The sequence below is a fragment of the Corvus kubaryi genome, unplaced genomic scaffold, assembly GCF_017639235.1.
Source record: "Corvus kubaryi isolate FWS band 111438036 unplaced genomic scaffold, C.kubaryi_AGA036_p1.0 134, whole genome shotgun sequence".
Taxonomy (NCBI): domain Eukaryota; kingdom Metazoa; phylum Chordata; class Aves; order Passeriformes; family Corvidae; genus Corvus; species Corvus kubaryi.
In genome coordinates this window covers 7,151,672-7,170,027 of record NW_024580668.1, presented here as the reverse complement: position 1 = coordinate 7,170,027, position 18,356 = coordinate 7,151,672, and the positions used below count along the sequence as shown (strand labels likewise).

The window sequence follows — 18,356 nt, the reverse complement described above, 5'->3', positions numbered from 1 at the left end:
CGCCGCGGGGGGGGAAAGGGGGGAGCCCGGCCTCCTTCCTCATTTTGGGGCTGAGAAGAGCGATTTCTTTCGCCAGCTGCAGTTCTGCGCTTTTTTTTTTTTTTTTTTTGCCTTTTTTTTTTTTCTGCTTTTTTTTTTTTTTTTAATTTGTCTTATTTATCAAACCCAGCCGCCGAGCCGGGCGCGGGGCCGCGCTGTGAAGCCGCGGGCTCCGCTCCCCGCACCGATGGAGCCGCATCCCCGGGATCCCGGCCGCACCGCCTGGGCACTGCCCTGCCTGCTGCTGCTCGCCCTGCCCGGTAAGCCATGACTCCTACCTGCTTCCCTGCTCTTCTCCTTGCCCTATTCCCCCCTTTCCCTCCCACCTTGCTGCCCTGCTCTGCCCTGTTCTCCCCTTTCTCACGCTGCTCCTCTCCTGTGCTTTGCCCTGTTTTCCCCCTTTTTTCCATCCTGTTCCTGTCTCTTCTGCCCTGTTTTTCCACCTTTCCCTCCCTCCCCGCTCCTCTCCCTGCTCTGCCCTGTTTTCCCCCCTTTTCCCGCCCTGCTCCTCTCCTCTGCCCTGTTCGCCCCATTTCCCTCCCTGCCCTGTCCTCCGTTTTCCCCCCGTCCTCTCCTCTCCCCGCTCCCGCACACCTCCGGTACCGACATGACGCCGCCTCTCCGCGCACGGTTGCTTTGACCTTTCCTGCGGTGACCTAGAGAGCGGCGATGGCCGAGGGGCTCCCACGGAGCCCTCGCCCGGCGGTTCTTCTCAAACCAAACTTCAAGGCAGGCAGACATTCCCCTTCCCAGCGAGGCAGGGAATTCGGCAGGGGCATGAAGAGGCATGTTGTTCCCACCCATTCACCAGCACCCCCTGCCAGCTATGGGTGAGGCAAATCTCAGCGAGCAGCCCGAATTCCCACTTGGAGATGGTAGTGGAGAAGGCATGGGGGGGCTCTGGTGAGGCTCTGCCAGGAACTTGTTTTTCTTGCCTACCCCACTGTGGACTCTTTCTCTGCTCAACTGTTGGGCACTGAAGCGGTGGGATTGCAACACCTCCGGGCGCCCTGTGCCACGGAGCCTTGTGTCATCTCAGGCTCAGGGTGCCCCAGGCCTCCCCGCAGCTTGTGGCTCCACCAGTCCCTTAGAAAAGCTGGGGGACACAGCAAAGGACAGTCAAAGTGTGCCGCTCTTGGCTGTTTCTGTTCCTTTACCAGCAGCGGGAAGTCTCTCATCCCACCAGGAACGAAGCCCTGTGGTGACTGCTGCTTTCAAGGATGTTTCCTTTCTAGGGTGTTTCGTTTGGGTGATTTCGAAGGAATCGCTCTCCTCCCTGCCAAGGGAGGGATGGGGTTTTTGAGGCAAACCTGCAGCGGTGGTGATGCATCTACAGGAGCATCTCGCTGCTGAGCTTCTTGCTCTATTCCAATCCCACCGCTTCCAGCCAGATCTCATTACAAACGGCCCAGCCCAGGTTCCATGGGGGAAACCCACATTCTCCCAAGCCCATTGAAATATTTACCATCAAAGCTTTACTTGGGCAAGGAGTTGGATGCAAACTTGGGCAGAAAGCAAATGCTTTCAGCACAGCACTCCTCGCTTTGAGTTGCCTGATCACAACTGAGAAGTGTTGGCCCCAAACTGAAAACTCCGGCTGCTGAGAGCCAAGAAGGCTTTGGCGGTGAGCGCAGCTTCCCAGTGAGCCACTGCGATTTCCTGCGTGAAAGAATGGCTCCAGCAAAGCTCCTGAACTTAATTAAATGTGGTCTTGGAGTAAGAACCCCATTTCTTTGAGCCGACCATGGGAAAAAAACCCACCCCAGGGTGAAAAGCCCTGGCTTGTGAAGTGGTTTGCATCCCTGATTTTAGGTGCAAACGTGCACGTCTTTTTTTTCCATATGGTGAATCCCTCCTGGGCCATGGCTCAAACTAAGCTGAACTCCAGCAGAGTTGGCCCAGGCTCCTACTGCTGGCTGTTCAGACAGCTCCTGCAGAAGTGAAGGGGAAAAGGAAAGGTCCTGGAGGAGACCTTCCTGTGGGGCAAAGGCAGCGACATGTGGGAAACCAAACGGCAAAGCCCCATTGAGAAACTGTGCCCTGCAGAGCCCTTCCATGCCTGTGTGTCTCCACAGAGGGTTTCAGCTGTGCTTCCCAGAGCCTCTTCTAAAGGGGAATTCGGTTTGCTTCTGGGGCTTTGGCTCTTGGGATGAATTTCTGCTGATGCTGGAGGAGGGGAGCTTGGAAATGGTGGCTGCGTGTGAGCCGAGGCTTCCTCTGATGTCACATATGTAAAACACAGCCTTTACTACAGCCCTCCCTGAGCGCCTTGGGGTCTGCTCAGGGCTCGACAGCTATCCCCGGGGCTCTCCTTGCCTTCCCTAAACAGCAGATTCCAGGCCTTTTATAGGCAGCACCTGTTAGTTTCCGCCCCTGGCAGCCCTGCTGCAGGTGAAATTCCAGCAGGATTATTTTGGGGTTCCCTTGCCCATTGGCCTGTTTCTTCAGTGAGTGACCGTGGGGCTTCGGATGCCGGTGACCAGCTGCACGTTGTTTCTGGAACACACAGCCATCCCAGAGCTCTTTCAGAGGAAAAAAAATCTATTTTTACCAGGAAGCATCCAAGCAGCCTCTCCTGAATTAAACCCCGGCCTCTTGCAATCTGTTCAATATCAAATACTTCAAAAGGTGGAATATAGAAAAAAATGTGTCACCAACATGGAAAACTTGCACTGCAGCAAGAGCTGGGATTATTTTGCTCCCAAATTAAACTGAATAACGGGAAGGAGGCAGGCTCTGCCAGATCGTGCTCCTGCCTCTGCTCCGGGCTGGAAGTGCTCCGGGTCTGCACTGCGAGGGTGCTCCCACCTACGTGGGAACTGTCAGGTGATGCTTTTCAGGGCTTTAAAACCCTTGGCTAATTCTGGAGTGTAGGATAGAACAGATTACAGGGTCAGAGCACCTAAATTCCCCGTGATCTTGGGGGCAAGAGGATCGTGTTCCAATTCCCGGTGGTTTGAAATCCAAGTCTAAGAAAAAAGTGTCATCAGGCAGCAGGAGAGAAGCAGGGAAACAGAGAGAAATTGTGGTGTCCCATGTATTTGTGGCATGAAGACCTCCAGCATCCTACTTCTGATGCACAAGCATGTTGTGAGCTGCTGGGAGGGAGCTTGGCTGAGCTCCCAATCCCCCTGGGTGAGCACCTCAAAAGGGGAAGGAGAGGGGGAGGTCGGCTGCATGTGAGGAGAAGCTGTGTTCAGGAGAAAGAGGAAAAGAGCTTTGGTGGAAACTTTGCATTTTCTAACTTGTGTGTTCTGGGGTTTTCTGCCGACTTCCCCTTTGTGTTTTTCCCATCAGGGTGGGGGGGGGGGGGGCTTGCTGTGAGCTGCTGTGGGGGATTGGGGTCTTTCTGAGCAGTGAGGGGTCAGGTTGGTCCTTGTGTGGGGTGTTGGATGCAGGCAGGAGGTGGAGAAGCCAGGTCTGACCAGGACTCCTGCTTCTTGGCCAGGAGGTGCGAGCTAATCTTTGTTGGGGTGTTCCTGTGGTGGATTATGGCTGGAGCTTGTGTGTCATAGATCAGAAATCGCTGAACAGGGTGATCTGAGCAGAGCTGGGTGAGGGTCTCTGAAGCAGCAGAGCAGAAAACATGTAAAAATACCTCAAAGCCCCATTTTAATCCTATCCGAGGGGCTGCCTGGAGCCTCATGGTGTTTTCTGCCGTGACCAAGGGCTGCTAGTGAAGCCCCTGGCCAGGCAGCGCTGCCGGCAGTGTGAAGCCCTTTTTCTCCTCTTTAGTCTGGGAGCAGTAGAAGTCAGGAAAGCACCTTGCATCCTATGCCTGGACAACAGCATGCTCCATGCCTGCTAATCCCTGGGCACGGGAGGCAGGCAGGGTGCTTGCACACTGCTGCCCTGGTGAGGAGGGAATGCAGGCTCGGTGATGTGGAATGCTTACAGACCATCCACGTTTGGCTGCAAATATGGCCCCTGGGAGAGATCCCTGCTGCTTGCAGGGATAAATCCCTGTGGTCCCAGGAAGGCAGGACCCTTGTGCTGAGGCAGTGGGGAGCCCTTGCCGCACACCAGCCGTGGCAGCCGCAGGCAGGGCACCGAGCCACGCTCAGCTCAGTGTCCCAGTGCTTCTGTGGACGTTTCTCTGGGACCCATCACTGCAACCAAGAAATGAGCTTTGGGGTTGACCCCTGACACTCTTTGGTGTTGGGGTTAGCTCTGGGGCCCCAAAGCAGGTACTTCCCCAGCTCTCCCCCTCAGCACACCACATGCCTCGTGGGGAGATGGGCAGATGGAGAGAGGGAGGATGAAGAGGAGGTGCTCGGCTCGCTCGGGTTGGGCTGTGCAGGGCAGTGCAGGCAGTTCTACCCAGTGCAGGGCACCCTCAAGGGGACATGGGGGTAACCACTCCATAGAAGTTGCTTTTGCAGAGGGTTGCAGAGGGGAGCAGTGAGTAACACGCTCTTCACAGGGCACAGAGCATGTGCTGGGGAGCGGGCCTGGCCCTCGGCTCCTGCTCTGTGGCCACGCATCAGACGTGTCCTTTGCTGTACTGAGTGCCGCCCACTAATGAGCTTTGTTTGCCCAATTTGGTGGAGCCAGTACTTGGCATTGTGGCCCCCCAGGTATGTGGAAGGGCTGGGGGTTTGTGTGGTTGCTGCCTGTGTCACCCCAGTCTCTCTGCCTGTGTCACCCCAGTGCCTGCCTGTGTCACATCCCCGTGCAGTGGTTTGGTGAGAGACGGATGATGTGATGATGCTTCTGTGCTTGTGAACTTCCTCTGTGCTTCTCAACCATTTCTTGCAAAAGACTGTCAGCAGCAGGAGATGGAGAAGTTCAGGAGATGCCACAGAAGCAGATCCCAGTGGTGTTTGCCCTGCGTCAGCACCGTGTTCAGCACATGGAGTGCACGGGACCTCTGCTCCAGGGCTGCTCCCTGCAGTTTGGGTGTCACCTGAGAAGCATAGGGTTGTCTCTCAGGTGCCCAGAGCACCACAGCTCAGGTGCAGGACCAAGGCTTAGAGTGAATGACTCATCTGGACGTGACACAAACCAACTCTGTCCCTCTGTGCTTGTTTTGTGGGAAAAACTTGTTCTGGTGTCGAATGCTGCTGCCGTGTTAATCCTGACATGCCTTCAAAGGGAAACACCAAGGCCTGAAGGTTTTGGCTGAGGATGCTGTGGAATGATGCCCTGGGCAAAAAGCCTTTAACTGGGGCAGTCTGGAGAAACTGATCCTGGTAATTCTGGCCGTAGAGATTGAGTAATTCCACACACAGTAGAACAGAGAACATCTATGGGTACAGCACATACCACTGTGAGTCAGGAGGGATTAGCAGCTGCCAAAAATGAGTTTCTGTGAGGGCCAGCTGTGGCCAGAGGGGTCAGAGCAGCTTGTCCTACAGCGGGCCCTCCTGGGACCATCCAGCCAGAGGTTATCCTGCTGTGTCCCAAGGGAAGCCTCAGTAGGAGTTGCTGTCCTGGGTTTCCCTGAAAGGAGGCTGTAGCCAGGTGGAGGCATTCTCCTCTCCCAAGTAACAAGCAACAGGACAGGAGAAAATGGCTCCAGGTTGTACCAGGGGAGGTTTAGGTTGGATATTGGGGAAAAGTTCTTCACTGAAAGGGTAAGAGAGCTGACCAGGGTGGTGGTGGGGTCACCATCCCTGGAGGGATTTAAAAGATGTGTGCATGTGGCACTTGGAGTCTTAGTTTGGCTGGGGGCTTGGCAGTGCTGGCTTAATGGTTGGACTTGGTGATCTTAGGGCTTTTCCAGCCTAAAAGATTCTGTGATTCCATGATTCTGGTGTGAGAGATGTGGGTGCTGGTCCATGTGCTCCCCATGCTGCTCAGCATTACCTGCTCAAACACAATGATCTGTGTGACCATGACACTGGTTCTGGGTGCCACAGCCGCCTGTTACCAGCAGGTGGATCTAAGTGGTTCCCCCACTTCTCTCCCCATGTGGCTTAAAAAAAAGTTCCTTTAAGCAGTGACCAGTATTGAAATCTTTCATGAATTTGGTTGCAATACCTATGTTGGCATGGGAAGCACTCACAAAATTAACCCCTGGGTAACCCATGGATGTGTAGGAGGGGTTATCTGGGACATCACTGAGCAGGGAGGTGAGGCACAGGTGACTCGATTAGGGACCAGTGGTGTGGAGATGTTCCGAAGGGGATGGCTCCCTGTGGTTGCTGCTGAGCAGGAACAGTGCCAGCTTGGCTGGCTTTGGTGGGGGGATTGGCTGTGTTCTGCTGGGATCACTGGGGCTGGGATTCCGTATGGAAATGGGACAGAATTCAGGACAGAAAATGCAATATCATGTTGGTAATGGGAGCCAGCTCTTTGGAGCACATCGTTTTGTGCTGTTCTTTCTCCTGGCTGATAAAGCCAGGTGGCTGTGGGAGACAGCCCAGTGTGTCAGAGGCATGGGCAGCTGGGATGTGCTCCATGATCTAGCCATACAGAGCACAGGACAGTCACCAAGCAACGCTCCATCCAGCTCCACTGCTGAGCCCTGTGGGCAGAGCACTGTGCCCGTGGGCATAGCTGTGTCACCTGTGGTGTCTTCTAACCGAGTGGGGTGCTCAGCCTGTCCCAACTGGGAGAAGAATAGGGAGTTTGGATGTGTGGTGCCAGGCGAGACTTGGTCTCTTTTTTTCTCCAGGTGTGGGTGCCCAGCTGGATCAGAACTTCAAGCTGCAGCAGCCCCAGGACAAGGTGCTGGTGACAGCGGGAGAGACGCTCACCCTGAACTGCACCATATCCGGAATGGCTGAACTGGGTCCTGTGATGTGGCTGAAGGGCTTGGGCAGTGGGAACAAGACCGTCTATGGCCAGAAAGGGGACTCCTTACCCCGTGTGACGAGAGCAGTGGTTGGGTCCAACACAGACTTCAGCATCCACATCAGGAACGTTGAGCCTGAGGACATGGGCACCTACTACTGCGTGAAGTTTGCCACGACAGTCACTGGTGTGCAGAAGGTGCTTCAGCATGGAAATGGCACAGAGGTGTCTGTGCAAGGTGAGTGGGGCTCCCGGAGCAGCTCCTGCTGGGAACCAGCCCAGCGGGGTCTGCTCAGGCTGGGCAGGGATGTGGAAGGGCTTGGGAGCGGCTCCAGGAGAGGATCCCATGGGCCATCACTGTGCCCTTGTAGCAGACCCTGCTCCTGGCAGGGCCAGGGCTGGGCAGGGGGCAGAGCCTGGTCTGATGGCCCCGTGCTTCTCCCCACAGCCAAACCCAGCCCCCCGCTCGTGTCTGGGCCTGAGCAGAGAGCGATGCCGAGGCAGTCGGTGCCTTTCACCTGCATGACTGGAGGGTTCCTTCCCAAAGAAATTGGGGTGAAATGGTTCAAGAACAAGGACCCCATGACGGCTCAGCCACCTCAGGTCACCGAAGAGCCGGCGAAATCCTACAACGTGTCCAGCACAGTGATGGTGACCCTGCAGGAGGATGACGTCCGCTCGCAGCTCATCTGTGAGGTGCAGCACTCCACGCTGCCGGCCCCGCTGCGTGGGACGTACCAGCTCAGCAGGACCCTGCGAGGTGAGGGCTGGGGGACTCGCACTGGGGTGTCCCTCTCCTGTGGGGCTGGGGGCCCTGGGAGGAGGACAGGGGATCCTGGGGCAGGGACAGGGCTCCCTGTGGGCAGCAGAGCTGGAGATGCCAAACACCAAGCTCTGCCTCTCTTCCCAGTTCCCCCCAGTGTCGAAGTGCGTGCTGAGCCGAGCCCCGTCGAGGTGAACAAGACCGTGACCTTCACCTGCCACATGAAGGAGTTTTACCCAGCAAAGATGTCTGTGTCCTGGCTGGAGAATGGGATTGAGATAAAGGAGGAGAACATCTCCCGGCCATCGGAGCTGCCCCGGGGCTTGTTCGAGCTGAGACGCCAGGTGGAGGTGCAAGCGACGGAGGAGAAAAACGGGTCCACGATCACCTGCGTGGTGGTGCACGATGCCCAGGCCCCTGTCAACTACTCAGCTGTCCTGTGGATCTCCAACCCGGCCCAGGGGGGACCGAGCAAGGGGTCCCAGATGGATACGGGTGCGTCAGAGCTGCTGGGATGGGGTGCCAGGGCAGCTGTGTGGTGTCACCCTCTGAGGAAGCTCAAAGCCCCATCAAAATGTGGTTGAACGAGCAAATCCCCATATCAGGGGGCTGGGGGATGTGATGGTGGCAGGCACCAAGCTGTCCTCCTTGGTGCTTCATGCATCACTGTGCCAATCCCATCTGTGAGGCTGCAGGGACTGGGAGGTACCACGTTCCTGGGCCATGGTGACCTTTTCATTGATGTTTCAGACGATATGCTCATCTACATCGTGGTGGGCGTGGTCTGCATCGTGCTGATCCTGCTGGTGGTGGCTATTCTGTACCTCATCCGGACGAAGCAGATCAAGGGTAAGGGAGCCGAGTGTGTGGCAGGGAGGCACCTGCTCCCAGCCCCATTTTTCTTCTCTTTCCCATGGGTTTCACATTGCCCCATTGGACAATAACTTCTGGCAGTGCAGCTGCAGGTCCTGCCCCATGGGGTGATGGATAGACCTGCCCAGGTTGTTTGCAGGCTGCAGGAAAAGCTCTGCCTGGTCTGACCCCTGTCCTGCACCTCCTGTGCTCCCCTAGGAGCAGTCCTGAAAGAAATTGATTGAAACTCCAGGGAATTGCAGGCACTTGCCTCTGGGAAAAGATGTGTCCATGTCCTTGAAGCAGTCTCTGCGTGTGTTCTCTGTGCCCAGGGAAATGGGGCATTTGTCTTATTTTCTGAATTATTTCTTTCCTAAACTACTTCTCTTCCAGCAGGTAAAAGCTCGCCGTCTGCCAGGTGAGTGCAGATCTCTTCTACTCACTGGGTAACCTGTGGGAACTCTGAGCTGGACACCTCCATCCCACAGAGTCCCTCAGGACTGGGATAGAGCTGTATCCCCAAAACTTGTGAAAGGGACGGCAGAGGCACAGGCTCTGCCCATCTGGGGGCTCTGTGCCTAGGGGGATTTTTGGCTTGTGGTGGGGCTGAGCAGGCTGGTGGGAGCTGGTCTCTGGCTAGCAGACAGGCAGCTGGACCAGCACATGAGCCAATGCTCAGGACCTGTCTTGCTGGGTGCAGCTGCAAGGACCTTGGCTTGCATCTGACCTCCCCAGCTGCTCCATAACTAGGGAAGAGGCAACAGGATGCTCCATCTGTCTGACTGTTTTTGTCCCTCCTTCCAGGTTACATGAGCCAGAGAAGAGCAGCGAGGCCACGACCCAGGTGGGTCATCCTGGGACTGGGGAGGGAGAGTGGCTGGGAGCCACTGGAGATGGGAGTGGAGGGTGGTGGTTCTCCAGTGAACATCTCAGTGTCTCCAGTGGAGGGTGGTGGTTCTCCAGTGAACATCTCAGTGTCTCCACTCTGTGGCTGGAGGTGGAAGAGAAGCTGCCCCAGGAAGAGGGTAGCTACTTCGCAGCATCTTTTATGCCTTCACCCTCCTTCCTCCTCCTCCTCCTCCTCCCAGTAAAGTCTGGGTTGGTGCTGCCGGGAGAACCAGCTGTGCGATAGCCAGCCAGGCTATTTGTGGAGTTATTTTGCATTTGGTGACGCAGCTACGAGCAAAGTCGTGATCAGCAGCAATCTGTCCGTCCCACCCAGGCTCTGCCAGCTCCCACGTGGGCATCACTGGGCACACTGGCCCTGCTGGGATGGAATGTCTTCAGTGATGGCTCTGGCATTGTGTCAGTGGCTCTGAAGCCAGAACAGGGTGACAGGGTGGCTTGTGATTTGAAGCTGTAGTATGGGGTAGAGCATGGCTGCAGGGTGGTGGCTGCTGGCATGGTTCCCCCATACAGGCAGGGACTGTGGCATCCTGGGCTGAGCTGCAGTGGGATTGACTCCAGAGCAGGGCTGTGGGTACAGGGGGATCTTCCCAGAGGAGGAACTCTTTGTGCCTCACACAGGAATCTGACCCCAACAACCTGACCTACGCGGACCTGAACTTCGACAAGGAGAGGAAGACCATCCGCCGGATGGTGGAGATGAGCCAGCAGTCGGAGTATGCCTGCATCCAGACCAACCAGGCACCCAACGGCGACGACAACCTCACCTATGCCGACCTGGACATGGTGCACCTCAGCAAGGCACCCAAGCGGTCGGCCCCACGCCCCGAGGAGGCCGGCTCTGAGTATGCCAGTGTCCAGATCACCAGGAAGTGAGCAGTGGCTGCTGGGACCCCGTGTCCTGCAGGGACCTGCTCTGCTCCTCCTGTGACTGTTCTCTTGGAAGCACTGGGAGCAATGTGAAGATGCGCTGCGGTACCTGTGTTTTAGGATGGAAATGGAGCCCGCAATACTTGTGGGGGTCTTCTCCCATCCAGAGAGACATGATTTTTGGGGCCAGTTTGGTCTTGGGGCTGCCAGCTCCATCCCTTCAGGACCCCCATATCAGGGGTTGCTCAACCTCAGTGTGCCGGCTTTGCCCGCATGCAGATTCAGCCAGCGGAGCAGCAGCTCCTTGGGAAGCTCCGGCTGGGCTGAGGGGACAGGTATACAGTGCCTCCACACCAGCTCTCATGGGGATGCCACTGCCTGGCCCACGGCTCCCCAGGACCAGCAGGGCCCCCACACTGCCTTCTGGGGCTCTGCCACCACGCCTGGACACCAAACTCTGGCTTTAAAGGAAGGACCGAAGTGTCTGCCTCTCTTCCCAAGTGTCCCTTCTGCGGGACCTCCGTCTCGCCCCAAGGCCAAGAGGCTGAAAGGCCATTTGTACTAGTTTGATGAGAGACTCAAAATCAGAGCTACAATTTAATAGGAAAAATCAAAAATAAATGCAGTAGTACAGAAACACTGACAGAGTCAGGATACAACCTGACAGCCTGTTGGTCGGGGTGGTGGTAGCAGTCTGATTTAGTGGTGGCTGCGGTCCTCCTGATGTGATAAATGTGGTTCTGTTGAAGCAGTGATCCTGTGGAAGGGTCTGGTCTTCCTCTGAAGATCCAGTGGTGGCTACGTAGCTCTTGTCCTCTGGGAATCCTGTAGGTCAGGGCTGCCTGTGGTGTTCCAAGCCCCAGATTATATCCAGCTAGGAATGCTCGGTTCCTCCCCCTGGGCGGAGCATCCCACGATGGGATGATGTAATTTTATGAGTCGTGCAGTGAGGCTTGATGGCTCATTAACAGAAGATATCGAACCGGAGGGAGTTATCAGGGATGTGTCATGGAAGAGATAAAGAACCCTGCCCCACCTGGTTTTAACAGATGGTGATAGAATACATACTTTTGGTTACATCTTACACTGTAAGACACCATTGAGCCGAGGCCCCCACCCCGCACCCAGGGGAGCTCCAGGTCTGGCTCCCCAGCACCGAGCATCCTCCTCATCATCATCATGTTCCTGTGCACAGCCTTGCCCTGCACTGGGACCCACCAGCGCTGCCCCAGGCTTGTACAAAGCGTGCGAGGGCCCCCCCAGCCTGGCTCCCCCTGGGAGCTCCCTGCAGGTACCGTGTAACATGTTTTGACTGTTTGACATGTAACTGTTAATTTTTAGAGCTGAAACCCCCAATGTTTTGTGTTGTACGTGGGTGTACTGCTGTGTACTTAACACTAGACTAAGATGTGCAAAATTAAGACCGAGGCCTCAGTAAAGAACCCCCCAAACCCTACAGAGTTTATAAGAGGCTTATATGTCCCCCCACCTCCCAGCTCTGTCTTGGGGGCCAGGCAGGCTCCCCCCAGCCCACCCATGGGGACAAATGTCTTCCATCTGTCCCCTTCCTGGGCCACCGTGTGGAGTCTCACCCTGTGTTGGCTCCTGCAGCAGTGGAAATGTGGGGGGCTGGGGGCACCTGGGGTCCTTGGGAGTGCTTTGGGAGCAATGTGACTGCTTGTACAGACTTTTTTTGGGGTTGGTTTTTGTTTTTTGTTTTTTTTTTTGCTTGCAAGATATTTTTATAATAAAAGTGAAAAGTCCTGTGCTGCTCCTGCACATCAGTGTCTCCCTGTGCTCAGGGAGGTCACCTTGTCACCCGTACTGGGGCTGCAGGGTGAGGCTGGGGGTCTGTGTGTCCTGCAGGGAGGAGGAGAGGTGGGATTCATCCTGCACAGCCCTGTAGTGTGCTCTGGAGGGAGGGAAGAGGAAGGTAGGAGGTCGAGGCTGGGGTGAGGGCTGTGGTGCTGGTTCCCTTGGGCACCATGAGATAAGGGAGCAGTGCACCCCACGGGCAAGGACTGACCAGGGGCTGGCCTGGCTGCATCTTTAGGTGCAGGGAGCTGAACTGGAGCTGAGGTGCCCAAACTGGAGTGCAGGCTCTGTGCTGGCTCCAGCCTGTGCTGTGGGTGAGCTGAGTGTTCCAGTGCTCTGCAGTGACCTCCCTCCTTTTCAACCTGGAGCTGGTGCCTGGGCTGTGTCTGGGACATGAACTGTCTCACCAGAGCCAGGAACTGTTGTGTGGGGCTACATTGACACTCAAAAGGGAAGCTGTTGCCCAGGCTGGGCTTCCTCAGCACTGAGCGGCTGCTGGTGGGGTCACACATGAGCAGAAAAGGGACGGTTTGCCCACTGCCCCTTCCCAGCTGGGGCAGCAGCTGTGATTCCCAAGGGAGCCTCCCCTGGCTGCTGCTGCAGGAGGTACTTTGCCAGCACCTTACGTGCCCCTGCACCAGGCTGAGCGTCCCTGCCCTGCACTTCATCAGCTGTGATGGCCATGTCACCCCCAGGATATGGCTCCGGAGGTGCATGGGGTCCCACATTCCTTTTGGCACCCATGGCACAGGAAGGATATCACCACGTCCTGCCTGCAGGTCTCACAGCCAGCACCCCTGGCCTGCTTGGGCACCCCAGTTTGGGGTGCTTGCTCTGCCCTGCAGAGGACGCTCAGCACCCAGCATGGCTTCAGCTTTGTTGGCATCTGCCTTTTATTGACTGCGGGGGGGAGGGAGGGCTTGGGTGTTGGGGCATGGGGTTGACCCTGCCTCTGTGGTCGTTCTTGGAGGGGGAGTCCAGGGGCACCAGGTGGGTGCTGGGATTATTTGGACACTGTGAGAGGCTCGGGGAGGGGAGTAGGGGCTGGGCTCAGCACTGCTTGAGCACCCGGTGATGGTGCTGTGGTTCTGCCAGCCACCTCTGCCCATGGCCACGGCAGCTGCTTCCCTGATCCTGCCCTGGCTCATCCTGCTGCTCAGAGGCCACTGCCTTGGCCATCATCAGTCTGTGATGGTTTCCAGACCGTGCTGTGCTCCAGCAGCCACGGGAGGATGGAGGATACATGTGCCCAGCAAGATGCCCCCGGGAGCCCTGGGCTGGGCCACAGCCACACCGCCAGCAGCTGGAGGAGTGGCACTGTCCCTTCCATGCACAGGATGGGCAAGTGAACCAGAGAGGGACAACTGGGGATGGGACCCGTGGTCCCCTGGGGGAATGAGGCAGGGGTGACACCAGCCACACCAGGCTGGGCAGGGGACGGGGCTGGGGTGGGTGGCACAGTCAGGGTGGCAATGTGGGGACCGTGGTCCTGCCATCCCATGCCTGGCTCTATAGGTCCGAGACCTCCTCTGAGTAGACGCTGGGGTCCTCGTCCGACCGCGTGATCACCTTGAACTGACGCCGCAGGAAGCCCCCGTAGCGCTTCTGATTGTCCCACTTGAGTTTGGGCCGGATGCGGCGCAGGAAGCCCCCGTAGCGCTTGTGCAGCTGCGCCAGCTCCTGCCCCTCGGCCCCAGCACCCGTGGGCTCTTCATCCCCATCACCTGCCGGCCCCGGGTAGTCCTCAGGGGCCACTCGCTCCCCCGGCTTGCGGCTGAAGCCCCCGAACTTCTTGCTGAGGCCTCCCTTGCTGTGAGCATTCTCGCGGAGCAGGGACAGCAGCTTCCCCTTGGACATCATCTTCATGAAGCCCCCATAGCGCTTGGCCGGTGCCAGCGGCAGCTCCGCAGGGCCCAGATCCTGCTCTGGCTCCGCCTCATTCTCCTCTGCCTCTTGTGGGGACGGGTCTGTCCCTTCAGCCAGGGCCACCAGCGGGGCCAGGAGTGCCAGCGCCTTCCTGCACATCTCCCACTGAGGGCCGGGTGACAAGAAGCCCTGGCATTCCCACAGGCACATCTGCAAGACAGTGGCCACAGCGGCCCCAGGTGCTCGGGGTGACCCCCTGCCTTCCTCCCACCCCACCCTGGGCGTGTTCCCACCCCAAGCCCAGGGGTCCGCGCCCTCTCAGCTCAGTGTGGAGCCAAAGTTTGCACCCTGGGGTGCCCATGACCACCACACCAGGTGCCACCCAGCTCTGCCACCCTGCACCCTGCACTCCACTGCTGTGGCTCCCTGGCTCATATCCGTGTGGTGCTGGCACTCACCAGGGGCCGAACGCTGCTCTCGGTGCCGCGGGTCTGGGCTGTGCAGAGGGAACACTGGGTGACACAGTCGGCAGATGCCACCGCACACAGGGACAGGCAGAGTGCCAGCGTTAGTGCCTGCCGTGCCATCTCACTCCACAGACACTGCCTGGAGAGGGGAAGACAGCACAGAGCCTGTCACCATCCCTGTGCCAGCTCTGAGGGCCCATCACCACTCCACAGGCACTGGGCACCTACCACGTCCACCTGTGAGCTGCTCCTGGGGACATACACGAGGACCTGTGCCTGTGTCCATTCCCATGTGACTCACCTCCGGCTGCTGCTCCCGGCAAGGACACCACAAGATGTGACCCCTTACCCTGGCTGCAGCCTGGTCCTTGGCACAAGCCCTGAGCCATAGCCAGTCCCTGGGGGCCACCAAGTCACTGTGGGCAGGACCACCCTAGCATCCATCTCACCTCATCCCAATTCCATCCCATCTATCCTCTCCATCTCTCTTAAAAAGTCCCTTTTTTCCCCAGCATTGGGTTTCTCTGTGATTGCCACGTCTGCGTGGCACAGGTGGATGAATGACCAGCTCTTCCCCATGGCCTTGGGGAAAGGAACCACAGCAAACAGAGCTGTGGTGGGAAGTGGATGGGGTGGTGCCATGGACCAGTGTGGACTCACCCCAGGCTGCTGTACCCCACACCAGTGCAGCCTTCTCTCCCCTCCCTCCCACCCACCAAGTCTGCATCAGGAGAAAGGGGAAAAAAGAAGGATTTCGGGTTCAAGCCTACCTGCAAACCACGTTCGCTGTCCTCCAGCCGTTTGGGAGCCGTGACAGAGCCTCTGGCCTCTGTGGACGAGGACACCGTGCTCAGCTGGGAGAGGGGCTCTGTGGGTGGCAATGCTAAACCTGACCCTGGGTGAGGCTGGAGGGGCCAGTGCCAACCCCAGCTGCAGTGCCACAGGATGACGGTGCCACTGGGACCATGACAGTCCCGGAGTAAGAGCCAGCCCCAAAGGGGTGCACAGGCTGCAAGCCCCTGCCTGCCTCCCTTGCTGCTTTTATCTAGGGTGGAAGGCATGACCCAGAGGGATCTGTTACACATTAATGACGCATATTAGAGACTATTGTGTTCTCCAGCAGTAGCTGCTAATGTACTGTAATTGGTACTGATGAAGAAATGTTAATGCCACAGTATTAATTCATGCTAGATTAAAATTTAATTTGAATTATCTGCACCATCATGTGTCGAGCTGTCTGCATTCCTCGGCTGCACGGCCACCAGCTCTGTGCATCACCGCAGTGCCCTCGTAGCACAGCAGGGAACAGGGTGGCAACTACCCAGGATGGCAGGGGCATGGTGGGACCTCAGCCAGCCCTCACCACTGAGACACGGGGACAGACTCTTATTGCCTCAGGGCCACCGAGACAGCACGGAGCAGTGAGGACACGCCAGCTGCACAGGTAGGTGCCAGCTGCAGCACTAGGGGGAATGAAGATCTCAAAAAGAGCTGATGACTGCTTCCCAGGAGCATTTTCCTCCCTTTCCCCACCCGCTTCCCCTCCCTTGCTCCTCTGCTGCTGGTATCCCCGTGGGTGCCGCCAGAGCAGCGCGCAGGGATGGCACCGGGAATGTTCCCATGGTGGGAACAAGCTGCCGGTTTGTCTGACACTGCACAGTTCAGACCTCTGGCATTCTGGACACAGTGTGTCCCATCCCTGTCACCCTACTGCAGACGGAGGATTTCATGGCACTCGGGGGAGCTGCAGTTCTCCAGGCACAGCCTGGCCAAGGACACCCTGGGACACCCCACTGCAAACGGACCGTGTCCAGGTGGTGCCACAAATGTCCCGGCAGTGCTCTGCCTGCTCCTGAGGCTGGGATAAAGAGGACTGGCAAAACGGGAGCAGGGAAAGGGGAAGAAAACAAAGGGCTTTGGACAAAAAAGGAAAGAAGCAGCAGGGAGGAAAAAGCAGAAAGAACACAAAGGGAGGAAGAAGAAAAGCAGAGTTCGAGCTCAATCCTGTGTTACCTGGAGGAGCCCAAGGCTCCAGAGCCATCCCTCCTGCAGGAGCACCTTGGAAGGATCGTGGCAGGGTCTGGAATGCCAGCATTGAGTTCCAGCCTCTGTGGCTACTCCCAGCACATTCCACCTGTGCCAGGTACATGCCGGTGTCCCCTCCTCCCCTGTCCCACTTCCACTTGAGTCTTCAAAGACCAGGCTTTGCTTTGGAAAACCCCCAAGCCACATTCATGCACCCCAGGGGCCAATTACAGACCTGGTGACCCAAGGAGGGATGAGGAATCAGGACTGTGTGTCTCTGCCGGAGAGCAGAGACTGACCCCATCTTTATTAACCTGCAATTATACTTAACGAAGGACAGGAACAGCTCTCCCAGACTGTGCAGATCTCTCCTCCCTCAGAGGTCCAACTCTGCAGGTTTGGATCCTGCATGTATTTCTGGTGGAGAAGAACAATCAACCTTCCAGCAGCGCCTTTCCTCACCTCTAAAAATTTCCTGGAAACACCATCAGGATAAGGCTTCTCCAAAACTCAGTAACTTTTGGAATAGAATCACTCAAAACTCAGCACTGCAGCCACCACTGCTGCTTGTGCCAAGAAGGGGGAGAGAGAACCCCCCCATCCTCTCTGCCCCTCCAAGCCCTGGGTGATCCTGCTGCCAGGATGGCAGGCATGGCATCAGCACGGAAATGAACCCCAGCAGAGCTCTGGACAGCTGTTCATGGGCTCTGAAACTGCTCAAGGGATGAGAGGGACCTGCAGCCAGGTGGAAGCCCCCCAAAATAACACAAGTCCAACCACGAGCCACTCTCAGCACTGCGGCTCAGACGGTGTTTTTAAACTGTCACTTTTTGGGGAGCAAGAGAGATCCCCTGACTGTTCCCACGCAATGGAAGGGGGATGACAACCCCGGCAGCCCTACCTGCCGCTGCTCCCTGTCCTGCCGAGCACCCGCTTCGCCAAGTCAGGACGGGTCGTGGCTGATGGGTGTCCCTCCACGGGCGTCAGGCTGCGCCAATCATCGGTGGCAAGGCCACACTGGCAGGTGGTCCCACGGTGATGCCCGGGTTGTCCACCGGACTCGCCGCCGGCTGCCTTCCACCCCGCTTTTATGGCCACGGAGTCTCCTCCTGCGGCGGGGCCCGGCTGTTCGCGGCGGCAGAGCCAATCGGGGCGAGGGAAGCTGTGAATAATCAGCCCCGCAGCATCCCCGCCACCTCCTGAGCAGGCTCGCCCGCACCGCCGAGGCCTCCCCTCAGCCCCCCGGCTGCCCCGGGGACCGGGATGCACATCCCACCGCTGCGGCTGCATCACTCGGAGACTTCCGTCGTGCTCAGCCTCGGTCCTCGGGGCCGAAACGCGTGCCCCAAACAAGGAAGGTGGCAGGGGACTGGGATGGGGTCCGTCTGCATTCCCACATAGCCGCGTCCCAGAGGGGTTTGGCTGCTGGGGGTGTGCGTCCCCTGGACACCAAATTCAAAACCTGCCCAAGGGGGGGGGGGGGGGGGGGGGGGGGCGAAAGGTGAAGCCCTGACCTCCTCCCACCCTGCTCCCCAGGTTGGGGAGAAGCTCTGTCCTCGTGGACATGCTGGGGAGAGACGTGAGCCCATCCAAAGCTGCTGGGAAGGGAGAGAGGGTCTTCATGCCCCGGGAAAGGGATGTCCCAACCCACCCAGCCTGGCTGCTGTCAGGTGAACAAGCCTTTGAATAGAAACCCCCCAACCTCTGCAACGCCAGGGCTCAGATCCACGGGGCTTCCCCCCAGCCCCACGTGCCCCTGAACCCCCTCCTCAGGAGGATAAACACAGAGATGAGCCAAAGGGGCAGGGGGAGCTGGGTGGGGGGAAAAGACATCCCCACTTTCCCAACTCAGCCCTGATTCCTGTTCTCACACATTCCCAAGTCTGATTTGGGGGTAAAGGAGAACAGCACTGGGGCAATGACAGGCAATCCCCAAGCCCCTGCACCACTGTCCCACTGCACCATATCACAACAGACGTGTGGAATGGGGGTCTGAGGCGCAGACCCCACAGGAT

General features: G+C 57.6%; 2 protein-coding genes across 7 annotated transcripts; one reads left to right on the top strand and one right to left on the bottom strand.

Moving 5' to 3' along the window:
• The first annotated feature begins 6 nt into the window (after positions 1 to 6).
• LOC121673947 (tyrosine-protein phosphatase non-receptor type substrate 1-like) lies at positions 7 to 11,932 on the top strand. 3 transcript variants are annotated; one of them, XM_042047847.1, is made up of 8 exons: positions 7 to 299; positions 6,665 to 7,015; positions 7,226 to 7,537; positions 7,688 to 8,035; positions 8,291 to 8,389; positions 8,786 to 8,810; positions 9,197 to 9,236; positions 9,920 to 11,932. In XM_042047847.1, exons 1-8 carry the CDS (start codon positions 227 to 229, stop codon positions 10,172 to 10,174), a joined length of 1,503 nt encoding a protein of 500 aa, XP_041903781.1. In that variant the 5' UTR covers positions 7 to 226; the 3' UTR covers positions 10,175 to 11,932. The 3 variants fall into 3 exon arrangements, with proteins under 3 accessions (XP_041903781.1, XP_041903774.1, XP_041903764.1); XM_042047840.1 differs by having other exon boundaries at positions 6,659 to 7,015; positions 8,789 to 8,810; positions 9,920 to 11,624; XM_042047830.1 differs by having other exon boundaries at positions 6,659 to 7,015; positions 9,920 to 11,624.
• A 920-nt stretch (positions 11,933 to 12,852) lies between these two features.
• Positions 12,853 to 17,762, bottom strand: PDYN (prodynorphin). Of its 4 annotated transcripts, XM_042047890.1 has the most exons (5): positions 17,243 to 17,331; positions 16,330 to 16,758; positions 15,087 to 15,145; positions 14,308 to 14,455; positions 12,853 to 14,059 (listed from the first exon to the last, which is right to left on the bottom strand). In XM_042047890.1, the coding sequence occupies exons 2-5, from the start codon at positions 16,546 to 16,548 to the stop codon at positions 13,493 to 13,495; spliced, it is 993 nt and encodes a 330-aa protein (XP_041903824.1). In that variant the 5' UTR covers positions 16,549 to 16,758; positions 17,243 to 17,331; the 3' UTR covers positions 12,853 to 13,492. The 4 variants fall into 4 exon arrangements, with proteins under 4 accessions (XP_041903824.1, XP_041903839.1, XP_041903815.1 ...); XM_042047905.1 differs by lacking the exon at positions 16,330 to 16,758 and having other exon boundaries at positions 17,243 to 17,276; XM_042047881.1 differs by lacking the exons at positions 15,087 to 15,145; positions 16,330 to 16,758 and having other exon boundaries at positions 17,243 to 17,762.
• Between the last annotated feature and the right edge of the window lie 594 nt (positions 17,763 to 18,356).

Excerpts from the sequence above, each read along its gene's own strand:
- PDYN (XM_042047881.1), bottom strand. The coding sequence starts at position 17,631 with ATGCAGCCGCAGCGGTGGGATGTGCATCCCGGTCCCCGGGGCAGCCGG. Across the intron at positions 14,456-17,242 it reads AGGACAGGGAGCAGCGGCAG|GCAGTGTCTGTGGAGTGAGA; the intron begins GTAGGGCTGCCG and ends TCCCCTCTCCAG. Across the intron at positions 14,060-14,307 it reads AGAGCAGCGTTCGGCCCCTG|ATGTGCCTGTGGGAATGCCA; the intron begins GTGAGTGCCAGC and ends ACTGTCTTGCAG.
- LOC121673947 (XM_042047830.1), top strand. The coding sequence starts at position 227 with ATGGAGCCGCATCCCCGGGATCCCGGCCGCACCGCCTGGGCACTGCCC. Across the intron at positions 7,538-7,687 it reads GCTCAGCAGGACCCTGCGAG|TTCCCCCCAGTGTCGAAGTG; the intron begins GTGAGGGCTGGG and ends CTCTCTTCCCAG. Across the intron at positions 8,390-8,785 it reads CCGGACGAAGCAGATCAAGG|CAGGTAAAAGCTCGCCGTCT; the intron begins GTAAGGGAGCCG and ends CTTCTCTTCCAG.